The sequence below is a fragment of the Athene cunicularia genome, assembly GCF_003259725.1.
Source record: "Athene cunicularia isolate RWA chromosome Z unlocalized genomic scaffold, athCun1 chrZ_part1, whole genome shotgun sequence".
In the NCBI taxonomy this organism is placed as follows: Eukaryota; Metazoa; Chordata; class Aves; order Strigiformes; family Strigidae; genus Athene; species Athene cunicularia.
The window spans coordinates 26,338,916-26,351,598 of NW_020799142.1; the positions used below are offsets into that span (position 1 = coordinate 26,338,916).

At 48.4% G+C, this 12,683-nt stretch overlaps 1 protein-coding gene across 9 annotated transcripts in view; it reads right to left on the reverse strand.

The window, feature by feature from the left end:
* Window positions 1-12,683, reverse strand: part of CNTFR (ciliary neurotrophic factor receptor) — a 197,828-nt gene that overhangs the window by 112,236 nt on the left and 72,909 nt on the right. The window contains exons 1-2 of one of the 9 annotated variants that reach the window (XM_026865931.1): window positions 8,458-8,482; window positions 7,406-7,473 (exon numbers count right to left, since the gene is read on the reverse strand). The exons of the other annotated variants lie outside the window; for them this stretch is intronic. Coding sequence (XP_026721732.1) covers window positions 7,406-7,450 — 45 coding nt within the window. The 5' untranslated portion in view covers window positions 7,451-7,473; window positions 8,458-8,482. Of the gene's footprint in view, window positions 1-7,405; window positions 7,474-8,457; window positions 8,483-12,683 lie in introns of those variants that run through there. 9 annotated transcript variants of the gene reach the window in all.

A 12,683-nucleotide genomic window follows, 5' to 3' on the forward strand; every position in this document is an offset into this window, starting at 1 on the left:
AGGGGAGGGGAGGGGAGAGGGGAATCAGCAGAGAGTTTTTTCCACTGGTGGGAGCAAAGCTAGATGGGCAGATGCATAGGGAAAGAGAGGAATCCTTGCCACATATGACAACCCTCCCAATCTGGTCCCTTCAGACTGACCCCCCCCCTGTCTCAGGGGGGTAGATCTTCAGACTGACCCTCAACCTGAAGGTCTACCCCCGAGACACTTTACCAGATATACAGTTTGATTCCCCGACTCTCCCCTTCTCCCAGTAAGGGAACAGCTGTCTCTGATAGCCCTGATTTGCTAAATAAAACATTCTTTGAAGGCTCGTTGCAATAACATTTGCACAGAAAACTGACATTCTTCCTCCTCCCATCAGCCCCGACACTGTTTGTTTGTGAGTTAATAACTTGGATGCTCCGCTGAGCTATTGATCCCTTCTCAGAACAATCATTCTTTTGGGTCCAAAATACACAAAAAATAAAGGAATGAGCTACCAATGGCAAAATGAACTTGGTGCTTGCATGTGACCCCATGGCATTGGCATTGCAGGGGGGCTTGGGTCCTTTCCAGCCGCTCATGATGTCTTCTGCAGACACAACCATATGAGGTTGGATTTATTTCTCCATCCCTTTCCATCATTAAGGAAGAGGTGTTGTGGCTTGCAGGCTGAAAGTCAGCTGTAATACCACAAAATTATCATTAGCTTTAAATATTCATCACCCAACCAGGGCTTCATAGCAGGATAGCTGGTCCATGTAGGTGTCCGGGCTAGAAATCACTAGCGGGAGTGATGCATGAGTACCATCACCTTCAGTTATAGGAAAGGCAGTGTTTGAGAGCCCCATCTCCCCAGCTGAAGGAGAGAAGGCAACACCGGATCAGTACCTCCATCCAGCGCAGGGTGCTCTTTGGGCTTTTATATTAGACAGGGCTTGGTGTGCCAGAGGTAGAGCAAAGCTTCGGGTTTCACCCACTCCCTCCTCCCAGCACTCGCGTGGGAGAGGATCTCCCTCTGATACCGACTGTAACAAAACCTGATGAAAGGAAACATTTAAGGTCTCTGCAATGCCTTCACCCTCCTTAACTACTCCTGCACCAGCAGGGCTGCACCACCTCTCCCAGGGGAATCCTCGCCCATGCCCCAACATTGTATTTTTGCTTTGCAACCTGCTTGCATGCCTCTGGCTAATTGTTCTGCAGACTGTTCTTTTCAAGGGAGATTTTCATGGCAAACAATCAATTTTTCCCAAGTTGCATTTTTTTCCTTCAAAGCCTTTGATGTCTGGGAAAATAATAGGCAACCTCAACACACGGCTGAGCATCAGGCGAGGGCTGGGAAGCACTAAGCGGAAATGCATTTAGTTGTCTGGGTCAAAAACCATTTCCTTTGTTAAATGATTATTATTGTTCCAAGAGGATTTCAGTGGGAATTGAGGGTGCTTAGATAGATGGATTCACAGGTTTGCTGAGCTTCTATAAGGGTCTCTATATCCTCCACCATAATTCTACATCATAACTTCCAACACCAATAACTCTTCTATGACTCCCAACAGATATTCCTGTGCCTTCCAAAGCAATAACTTCTCAATGAACTCCAGACCTGCCAAATCGACTGTTTTCCCCCAGCGGACGCCTGCTTTTTGGCCCTTCTCATCTCCCCCTTGGGAATCTTGACCCATTTACCTCTCCTTCTGGTTCCAAGCTCAGCGCAAGGGGAGATGAGATCAGAAAGCGATTTGCCTCGGACGTCAACAAATAGCTCTGGCACTAAAAGCTTCCAGTCATCTCCCATTTTCCTGACTTCTCTCAGCAGATGAGGATCCAGATCTGGACCTGCTCGCACCAGGCATCCTTCTAAGCAAGCCTTCCCCCCATCACAAGCTGCCCTTTCTCACATTGCTCATTTCTTCCCACTCGTACCTGAAAACTGTTATGAGTGTGTCGCAGGTCTCCCCTGGAGAAATTACTTAGGTTATTCACCGGGGCTAGAGAACAAACACTTAAATAAGAAATAAATTGCATTGCATTTCTTGGGTCGCCAAGCCTCCCAGTTCAGCCGTAAGAGCAGCACGCCAGGCACAGCGGCACAGAGCTGCTACCTCTCTGTGCACTTGATCTTAACGATGTGTTAATTAAGGTAAGGTTAGAGCTGCTCGTTACCTTATTATTTTTGGTTCTATCACAGTAATGCTCAGCAGCCTCAATCAGGAACAGGCTTCCCCCCCCTTCTCCTTTTAAGTCACAAATTATTTCAAGATCTGGTAAAAATAAATGCACACAAGCAGGCTCTGCTCTTTTCCAGGGGATTTTGCTCTGCAAGGGAAGGAAGGTTTCGACAGTGTGTTTGAATCAAAAATGAACATATGCAAGAGGGGAAGAATGATATGCATCAAAAGTTACCCTTTTTCTGTTGAAAGGATTTCTTTTAAACAAAGAAAAACCCCAAAAGACTAATCTCACAGCACTAGGTGCTGTGTACAGTCATTTTGTGCTGCAGAGTGAATACTGAACAAGCTACATGGCTGCCCAAAGGAGGACAGAGGAAGGATAAGTGATTTGGCTCCACTTTCGGGCTCTCCTGTTGCTATCCCTCTTGCTGACCTGTAAACTCCTCCAACTGCTGGGGCCGAGTATGGCTGGCTGCCTCTCAGGTCATCCCCATCCCACACGCACACAGCAAGCAAGAAACACTTCTGAGCCTGAATAAACAAGTTTCAAAAGATGACACTAAATTTGCTGGTGACTGTGTTAAAGAAGTGTTCCTTGTTGTAGTTCGCCCCATGACAGGCTGCTTTCACATGAGTGCAATGAGCTACCAGTCCCAATAAGCCACCACAGGTAAGCCCTGGGGAGCAGGTACTGGGGGACCAAAACTGGGGAGCAGGAGCTCTGCAAACCATCCCAGTATGAAACCAAATGGGGTCCAGGAAGGAGAGGCAGATTGGGAATGCCACAGGGGTAATTTGGGCAGGTCCTCTTGACCCCAGGTGGGATACGGGTGTCCATCCACAGCAGGTGATACTGCTGCCCTGGGAAATTAGCATTCCCCATGTCTACTCCCTCCTAGACAGGGGGAAATGAGCCTTAAAAACCTCTCAGTGTCTTTGCAGGAGGGTCCAATGCTTCTAACAGAATGGGCAGCCCTGACTACCGTGGCTGCCAGCTTCTCCTTATCCATATTCTTAGATGTTGGTGTAGGGCCAAGCCAAGGAGTCCCACTGGGAGCACAGGCTGGCATCATACCCCTCAGCTGCACCCCAGTGCCCTGAAAATGACCTGGGTTTTTAAAAGATGCCATAACACCCACACTATCCAATTACTGGGAAACAATTAAGCTGATGATGGACCTCAGGACCACCATGGAAAAATGCGAAAGGGAGCCACCTGCTCACCACAGGACCCAGTTTCTGCAAAGGATTTGCAATCCAACGTCACGTCTCATGTTGAACAGGAGCCAGGACTCCTCTTCCCCTGGTTTCCAACTGAAATCGGCCTGTACCATTTCTGGCTGCTTCTGAAAATCGCTCGAAAACATCATTAGGAAATGACCTCTAGCAACATTTAGTGTTTTCCTGCCTGTGCTGAAATCGTCACTTCCCTTGGCATTCAGTGCAGCTATCCTCATCTGGAAAGAGCTGGTTCTGTCCCAGAACTTAACCATTAACTTCAAAAAACCTCCAGAAGGGGAAAAAAACCCCAAACTTCCAGAAGGAGAAAAAAAAAAAAAAAAGCCCTTTCTGTGTGGTAACCCATAGAATAAAGGTTTCAGAGAGGCTCAACGGTGCTTAAATGGATAATGGAGCAGAAATGGCTCTGGGAATGGGAGAGAGAGAGGACTTTTCTGCAGAGCACAGTGTCTCCTAAAGCAGCAAGTCCCGTCAGCTCTAGTTTTCCAAAAAGGTCTCACAGCACAAAGCGATGCAGGCAGACACGCAGTGACTTACTCAGGGGCTCTGGCATCCATGCTTTGAGCAGGAAGGCGCTGCACAACTGCACTAATTATCTGCTGAACATCTGTCTCTCTCCTACTACCGTGGGGCCGGAGGAGTCCTCTTGCATAGCCGAGGATTAGCGCTGGAAAAGATTTTGTTGACTGCATGATTTTGCACAGAAGGGGGAGAAAAAAAATTCTGCAGAATCCCTGGAAGGAAGGTGTTTCAGGCCAAATCTCTTGGATGAAAGAGGGGAATTTGTGGTCAAAACCAGAGACTTTGCCAAAGCAAGCAGTGGGCGCTCACCGTGCCATGGATTGCGAGATTTAGTCCTTTGCTCCAAACTAGAGGAGGAGCAAAACACCTCAAGCAACACCAGGGCATCTATTAGAATCCAGAGGGTCCTGGATTGTAACCCTTCTCCCTGCAAAACCCTTCTTACATTTCCCTACAGCCAAAAATGAAACCAGGGAAGATTAAGAGAGAACAGAAGCACAGGGGTAGGAGGGCATGGCTGGGCTCCACCCGACTTCTCAGCCCACACTTGGGTGTGTTACAGTTGGTCTTGGAAGTTGGAGCTGCCCTTCAACAAAACCACTGGGTTTTGGTGGGAGGGGAGCCCGGGGAGGGCAGGATGAGCCCCCAGTGCTGGTAAACTTGAGCAGGGCGCCTGCCATGGCACCCAGGCTGCTCCCCTGGCAGCAGGCTTTAAGCAGAGGTTAACAGCCAAAGACCAGTCCGTCAGTGGCTCTCCAGGGCCTACTTCACTTGTCTGGGATGAAGGGGGATTCCCGAGTTTGCCAGCTGGATTCAGAACTTAAAGCTTTTGTGGAGAAATCACTCAAACTTCAGGCAGGAGGGAAATGAGACTGGGCTTTAGATTTACAGCCTTCCCAGGTGGGGAGGGCAAACACTCTGACTGCACCATGGGCATGAAGGGGAAAGAAAGTTCAGCCTTGCTTCTCCCTGCCCAAAAGGCTAGAAAAGGAAAAAAAAAAAAAAAAAAAAAAAACTTCCACCTAGGGGGAGGGGAGGGCACGCATCCTTCTTGCTGTCTTGGCTGGGATGCGGTGGTTCTCCCGAAGTCCCTTTACAGCCAGTAAGAGAAGCAGCAGCACAAGGGACCTAGAACAGGCTCCTGACATAAATCACCCCCTAATAAATTGAGAAGCCTCCTTTCTGGACAGGCAATAGCAGGAATCTGGAACTTCAGTCAATGGAACTGGGTGGTGGGAATACATCCCTCATCTTCAGTCTGCATCCCACCAACTCGTGGGGAAAAATCTGCCCAACATTGTGTGACATCTACCACCCATGTTAACGACGTTTGTGGAAATCTGTGTGCAAAAAGCCTGACAGAAGCCTAAAAAAAACCCCATGTTGAAGAAAAGCAAATCCCCCGCTGTTTAATTAGCACAAATGTCTTGTGAGCTGAGAATCTTTTTCTTTTTTTTTTTTTTTCTTCAAGAGCATCAGGGGCCAGAAACTCACACAGTAATACAAACAAAATGTCCCTTAAAATCAAATGGTGCTTTTGGCCAAGCAGAAACAGTTGGGATTTCCAAATATGGCCCATGGGAACATCAGCCCAGGCATTCTCGAGAAGCATTTTGGAGCCTGAACTGTCTCCCAAGAATAAAATCCTTCAGTCCAGCACGACAAAAGAGCCATTGCATGACAGTCGCTATCGCACAAGCGCGCAAATTAAACAATCAATCAAACGAGCAATACCCTGGAAAACAGCAGAGCACAGTGCACATCATACTGGCAGCAGGCAAGCAGAGATGACCCATGGTTGCCTCCCATCACACATGGGCTGCTGTGCTCCCTTCTCCACCAACATCACGGCAGGTGGGGGCTTCTTTTTGGTTTTGGCCTTTTTATCCAAGTTTGGGGAGCAGGACCCTTTTTTGGAGAAAATACAGGTATCCAGCAGAAGTATTTGTTTTGGACTTGGCTGCTATATAAATCAATGGTTATTCTGCAGGGATGTGACAGAGCAAAAAATTAGATGTAAGATTTGCCAGACGGCAAGAAACGAGCTAGAAATTGTTGCTGTCTCTCCTGGGTCAGGGAGGGATTCCTATCTCAAAGGTCTGGGATTGCGTGTGTGCCTCCAGCTTCACATAATGATGTCCCCCAGGGCAAAAAGAGAAGGAAGACTACTTAAAACCTCCTATGACTTCTTGTCTTCCATCTCTTTTAATTGCTTCAGAGGACATCACTGCTGCCCGTCTGTGGACCAAAACCCCAGGAGGTGATTTTTGGAGCCTGGCTGTGCCACCCCAACACTGGCTCAGCACCCAGAGGCCCGGATATGTTTGCAAACAGACTGGGCAAACGGCTGCATGTTTGTAAGTGTATTTTAAAAATCAGATCCTGTTGGCAGGCAACTCTCAGACAGCAAGCAGGGCCAAATCCCATGAATAAATTGCTTGGAGCGAGTAGTTTGACGCGCCATTATTCATAACTAATGCAGTCCTAGTAAACAGAAAATGGAGGCCAAATCTGCCTGTATAGACACCAATGACATCATCTGTTTTCATCCTATTTACTGAGCAAAATAAGAGCAGAAGAAGCTACCACCATCCTCTAAAAGGGAAAATGGAGGTTGTGGAGGAACAAATATTCCTGATGCTCCACAGTGAGATGGGAGTCTGGAGAGCAGGGATGAATTTAGCTAGAACAGAAATTTGGTCCCACCAGTGCAAAGACACAAAACCAACCAAGCACCTCTCCCATCTCCGAGCAGCTCTTGCCCAGGGTTACAAACAGTATGGCTTGCCAGAGCCAAGAGGAAAGCCGGAGCAGGTGGAAGGGGCACGGCACCCATAGGTACCCCCCCAAAGGTGGGTCTTCTCCTCCCATTTCCCAGCCAGCATTTCAAAGCAGGTTATGCAGGGTTTGTCAGGAGAAGGCAAGCTGCAGTACACTTCTCAACCTCTCCATAGTGAAGTTATAAGTAAAACAAACAAAAAAAGCCGGAGCAGAAAAGAGGAAGCAACTGGCTGCTCCTCCACCCAGCACAGCAATTGCAGGCTGCCCAATGCAAACACCAACTGGTTGATTAAAGCAAGCACAAGGCACAACTCCCATGGTGCTTTCACGAAGCAAAATCCAGCAGAAGTCACTGCCAGGGCTTGCCAGGGCATATTGTATGAGCAAAAAAACTACCCTGACTGCAGAAGGGAAGGGACCTTCAAGAAGCACAGGTCTGCTGACACTGATGCATCCACCAGAGCAGCAGCTGCTTGCAAGAAGAGGGGAGGCTACAAACCAGACCACAGCTGTTATTTCTGCCACATTTCCTATGCTCTTTAAGAAATATTTTTATTTCAATTTGGGCAATGCGTAGGAAAATTGTGAACACGGCTGTGATCACTCCTTCCATTGCTTCCTTTCCCAAATAATGTAAATTTTAAAGGCATTTTAGTTGCAAGCTGCTTCCACCATGAAGAGGCCTGCTCAGCACCTCCAGAATTTACCTTAGGGAAAACCAGAGCCATTGACCTGAAGACTGCCACATTCATCTTGAACACAAAGGGAAATACTTCTGTAAATGACAAAGAAAATTTATTATGCTGCTTAAAAGTTACAGCCCATTAAAAAAATTGCCCTGATTTGAATCATTGACTTTTCAAAATAAATACTATTCTTTCATCAATAAGCTCAAAATATAAGCTAACCACAAAACCCTTTGGAAAAAAGAAACATAAAAATGATATCTTTACACATTAATAACATCTATTGATCTAACTGCAAGCATATGTCCACATACATAATTTTACCATATCACACATCAATAATACTCCACAGTTTTTTCATATTAAACTATGCTATTCCCATGAAACCAAAGTCCTAAGTATTTCCCTAAAAAGGCCCTTGCCATTTAAATGCACAATGGTTGTGTTTCAAAGTATTAACACTAAGAGCATATTTGGTTACACAGACCGGTATTAACCATTCATAAAGTGAATGGGGCAGAATCATAGGCATGTCACAAAATAGAAATGCTTTTATTTGTCATAAAACCAATGGTATTTTCTCTGTCTCCTTTTGCTATTCATGTCTTCATATCTCAGACCCTGAATTTATTAAGCAGCCAAAGCAGCTCGGACTGAGCACGGTATTGCCAGCTCTCTGTGCCTCGGTGTTTTGGATGAGGCTTAGCACGCTATAATCTGTTTATTAATGCTTTGAAGAGGGCTGAGCAACAAGGAGAAAAAACTGACAGATGACAATATTATTTAGGCTAATCAAGAATATGATGGATGGGGGAGACCATCAAAGCAAACAACAGAGCCAGGCAGCAAGGAAGCTCGGCGTGGTGATAAATGCAAGGCACTGCACGCTGCAAGGGAGATTTTGAACTAATCACACACATTTCTGCAGTCTAAATTAGCTGAAATCAGCCAGCAAAGTGATGTCAGCCTTCACTCTGCGGCCACAGCTAAAATGGCAAACAACATGTTAGGTGATTTATAAAGATCTGGGATTATAAAATACGTGACAGTGTAAATCAACAGTATGCCCTGACCTGGAATGCTCTGATCAATCCTGGATATCCTGCATAAAAACAGACAGGGAGAAAAAGGGGTTTTGTTCAGAGATGGGCAATAAAAGCGATGATATGTGGAGAAAGAGCAGAATCTGAGACTTCAATTTACAAAGGAGGTGGATAAACAGGAAGAGGAAGGAGGAACAGGGAGAAATGAAAGACAGCCAGCAAATGCTCCTCAAATATGGCAAGGACAGAAGAAGAGTCCACAAAACTGAAAAGGAGACTTGAAGCTTCTTTATTTATGCTCATGTCTTAGTACCTGGTGCACAGCCAGATCCTGGGTTGTGCCGCCTCCAAGTACCCCGCAGACCCCAAACCAGGGAGAGTTAAGAGCACAAATTAAATGCATTGATTTCTAAGACGACTCATAGGTGTATGATGGCACTGGAGGGTGGTGGGTGAAGGAAGAGCCATGCTGGGGAAAGAGCACCAAGGTCAAGGGAAAAGCTACCACATTCTTCATGAGGTCTAATGGACAAAACCTGCATCCAGCCAGGAAAACATGACCTGTTCCCTGCAGGAGGTTGCTCCTGGCTAGGCAGAGCCAAGGGTCACCTCATGTCCTGCAGCAGGTAGGCTCTCCCCTGCACCTCTTAGCAGTATTTTAGGTATTTATTGACTTGGGTTCTCATTCAATCTTTGGTGAGGAGCACTGCTTCCAGTTCATAATTATGAACACAATGCCCATATAGCTCTCCAGGGCAGCTTCTGCTCAGGGTGGGGAAACTGAGTCAGAGCCCCCACCTTCCCCACCACCATCGGGATGCTCCTCAACACTGTTCTCCCTGTATCCACAAGCTGCATCCTAAAACCACGGTTGCCCAGGGGCAGACCGGCGGACACAAATCCTCACACTTCTCTCCATCTCTCCCTCCCCATTTTTCTGAGGTCCAGTGATTTCCCAGCTGATGAACACATTACCACCTCATTCGGCAACGCCTTGGAGGCGCTCACGTTTCAGGCCCCGTCGAGAAAAAGATGAAGTATGAAAATCCCTTTCCTTTCCAATCCAGTCCTCCCAGCACCGGCCAAGGAGTGAACACAAAAACGCCTCGGAAAACACACAAAAAACACCGGATGCGAGAGGCCGTGCCGAAGTCGCACCATATGCAGGTGTCAGGGAAAAAGGTCTCCCGTCTCCCACGCCAGGCTGCTATCTCCATCCCACAAAGCCTTCCCTTGAGGGGTTGATACCCAGAGAGGAACCTCTCCTCCACCGACTCATTGGCGACCTGGACCAGTCAGAGAAGTGGTGGAGGATTCACCCAGCTGTGCCCAACAGCACCAAAAAGTATCTGGAGAAGGTATCTAGTCTTGGAGGCTTCAGATATGTCCATGCTGACATGGAGAGCTGTGCATAGGAGCCCCTGTCAAGATACCTCACCATTCAGCAGTGATTCAGATATCACTGGGGGCATTTTTGTCACAGGCATCACTAGGAAAAGCACAGTCCCCTTTCTCTGCCTTCAGAGCTGCAGCAAAGGCAGAAAGGCATTGTGTCAGGCCAGGAATTAAAACACTACTCCAAGGCATCTCCTGGTGACATCCCTGTCTGCAAACAACTACATTTTCTTTTCAGGGAGGGTGCAGCACATTAAAACCCATGAGACACACCAGGAGCTTACCCCACCTCTGAAGCCAGTGGCTCCAGAGCTCCTGCTTGGGGTACTATTTTAAAAAAGTGAGACAAACACGCACAATGGTGATGGAGAGAATGTCTAGTCCTGCTCTAGGAAAAGGGGGCATGTCAGACAACTTTCACCTTCATCGAAGATCCTTGAGAAAAGCATCCACTCTGCCAGCACCTCAGGCCAACTGAGACTGATGCTCCTCAGGAAAGGTCATGATTGTCCTCCCTGAAAGCCTTTTTGGAAAGGAAAGGGATTTACAGGAATTATGGCACTGTTCATCCCTCCAACTCCCTCATAACCCCAAGCAGAGCAAAAAAACCCCACAGCTCCACTTCACGCTGGTTTTTCACCCCATAAACAGAAAAGACTGATCACACCAAATTCGTGCAGGATTTTGTGGAATGTGCACAAGAAAATGGGACAGAGGTTTGTTTAGCAGCGACAGCCCAGTCCTGCCTCTTTTGACATTTGCTCCGAATCAGTGAACTGCACAGCATTTGAACTTTTGTTTAGACAGATAGGCCTGTGTATTTAGAAATCCTTGAAACTCATCCATCTGCAAAGACAGCAACTCTCGATAATGCAAAAGCTCTAGCTGGGATGCTGAGCTCAGCAGATCTCTCTACAAATGATTCCTATTAAAGTAAAAAATTACAATGCAAGCGTCTATTAGACAATCCAAGCCTGACATAAAAAAGGAATTAAAAAAACATAATATGTTCGTGCCAGCCATCTTTATAGACCACTGAGGAGCTCAGGGAAGGCACTGGGACACCCCTTCTCCACCATCTGCCCCGTGCCCAAACCACCCAGAGCAATGCAGCCTCCACCACAACTGGGACCATCCTGGTCCAGTCATCCTGATGGGGGTCTGCTTGGCTCTTCAGTGCCTCTAGAAATGGAGATCCCAGTCTAATTGCCTGACAATCAGTTTGGACATCCAACCATCCTTCCCATGAGTATCAGCTCTCCCAGCACCCACCCTGAACTTCCCTTGCTGCATTTTACACCCAGGGTTTACTGCCCCAGGGACACGAGGGCTGGTTTCCTAGGGAACTTTTTGCGTCTCTGAAAGCTTACAACTTTTTTGGGTTTTCTCTTCCCCAGTCTCAATGCTCCCAAACCGTGGCCTTGGGGATGTGGGACATGCTCAGGTCCCTTGATGGTCTGTCCACCACAAGCATCAGCAAAGCACTCAGAAACTCAACACAGGTGATGGGTGCAGCCATACACCAGCACTGGTCCTAGTTCAACCAGCATGGGCACCAAGGCACGGCTATCAGGACCAAAGGGAAAACACAACCATCCTAACCAAGAGCCTAAAGACCACCTGAGGGAGAGTGAGCTGCAGGAGAGCCCTCCCTGCAATTTCCCCAGCTGGGGCAAGAGGGTAGGATGTGCTGGAGAGATCCCGCCAGTGCCGCGTCCCCTCTCCCTCCCAGCACACTCGGCAGCAGCAGTGCACTCAGCTCCCAGATCCCTGCCCCCCTGCAAAGCCTAAACCAGCAGATTATCACGTTAACGCTTCAAATGTTTAATTTCCTGCTCCAATTACACTGGTTTTGCAGCAGGAGAGGCAGGAGGGGGGGAACAAATGAAAACAAGCCCGGTGTTTTCAAATAAACCCAGAACAACTTTGAGACCACGGGCTTCCCCCTGCGCTCTCTGGCCACGGATGGGGGGACAGTGCTCAGGCCAGCAAGGTGGCTGGATGTAGGCAGGGGAGCCACCTGAGTGCTGACCTCTCAAGCCAGCAGTGCAGTCGCTCTCCATCCCGCTGCTAGTATGAAAAGGTCCTTTTGTTTGGCGGCTCCAGCGATCTCCACAGCACTGCAGAAACATTTGCTGCAGCGCAAGAAAAACAAGGCAGCTGATGTTTGCAGAGCAAAACGGTACCCTGCTGCAGAGAGGGGCCGAGGGGAGCATGGAGAAGAGAAAGGGTATAGGGGAGGAGGAGGGCAAAAATAGTGGGAGTAGGGAGGGGAGGGCGTGGAAGTGTGGAGGAGTGATGGAGTGAAAGACAGAGGGATGAAAAGCACAGAGTGGACCTTAGGGAGAGGGAAAGCTAGAGCACAAGAAAGGGGGAAAGGTAGTGGGGATAAGGTGAGGGCGTGGAGGAGGAAAAGGGATGAACAAGGAGAAGAAAAGCACTCAGAAAACTTCAGGCTGTGGCTGCATGCAGGCTCCAGTGGAGCTGCCTCCGCCTGAACACTCTGCCACATCCATCGGGTTCCTCAATACTCCCCAGAGGAAAAGAGAGATCTGCAGGAAAAAGGATATCCCAATCCAGATGCCTTGCAGGGCAGCAAGTCCAGCTTGAGCTGCTCACCAGGGATATTAAAAAAATAAACCCATCCCAAGCAATCACTCAGCCTGAAAGCCCTGCTGGCTGCTTGCAGGGAAGAGTAGGGCTCTGGGACTCAAGACCCCATGCAAAACGCACAGTGATGGCCCTGCAGCATCACACTTTGCCCCTGGCAGGGAAGGTGCCCCCCCCCCCCCCCCCCCCCCCCCCCCCCCCCCCCCCCCCCCCCCCCCCCCCCCCCCCCCCCCCCCCCCCCCCCCCCCCCC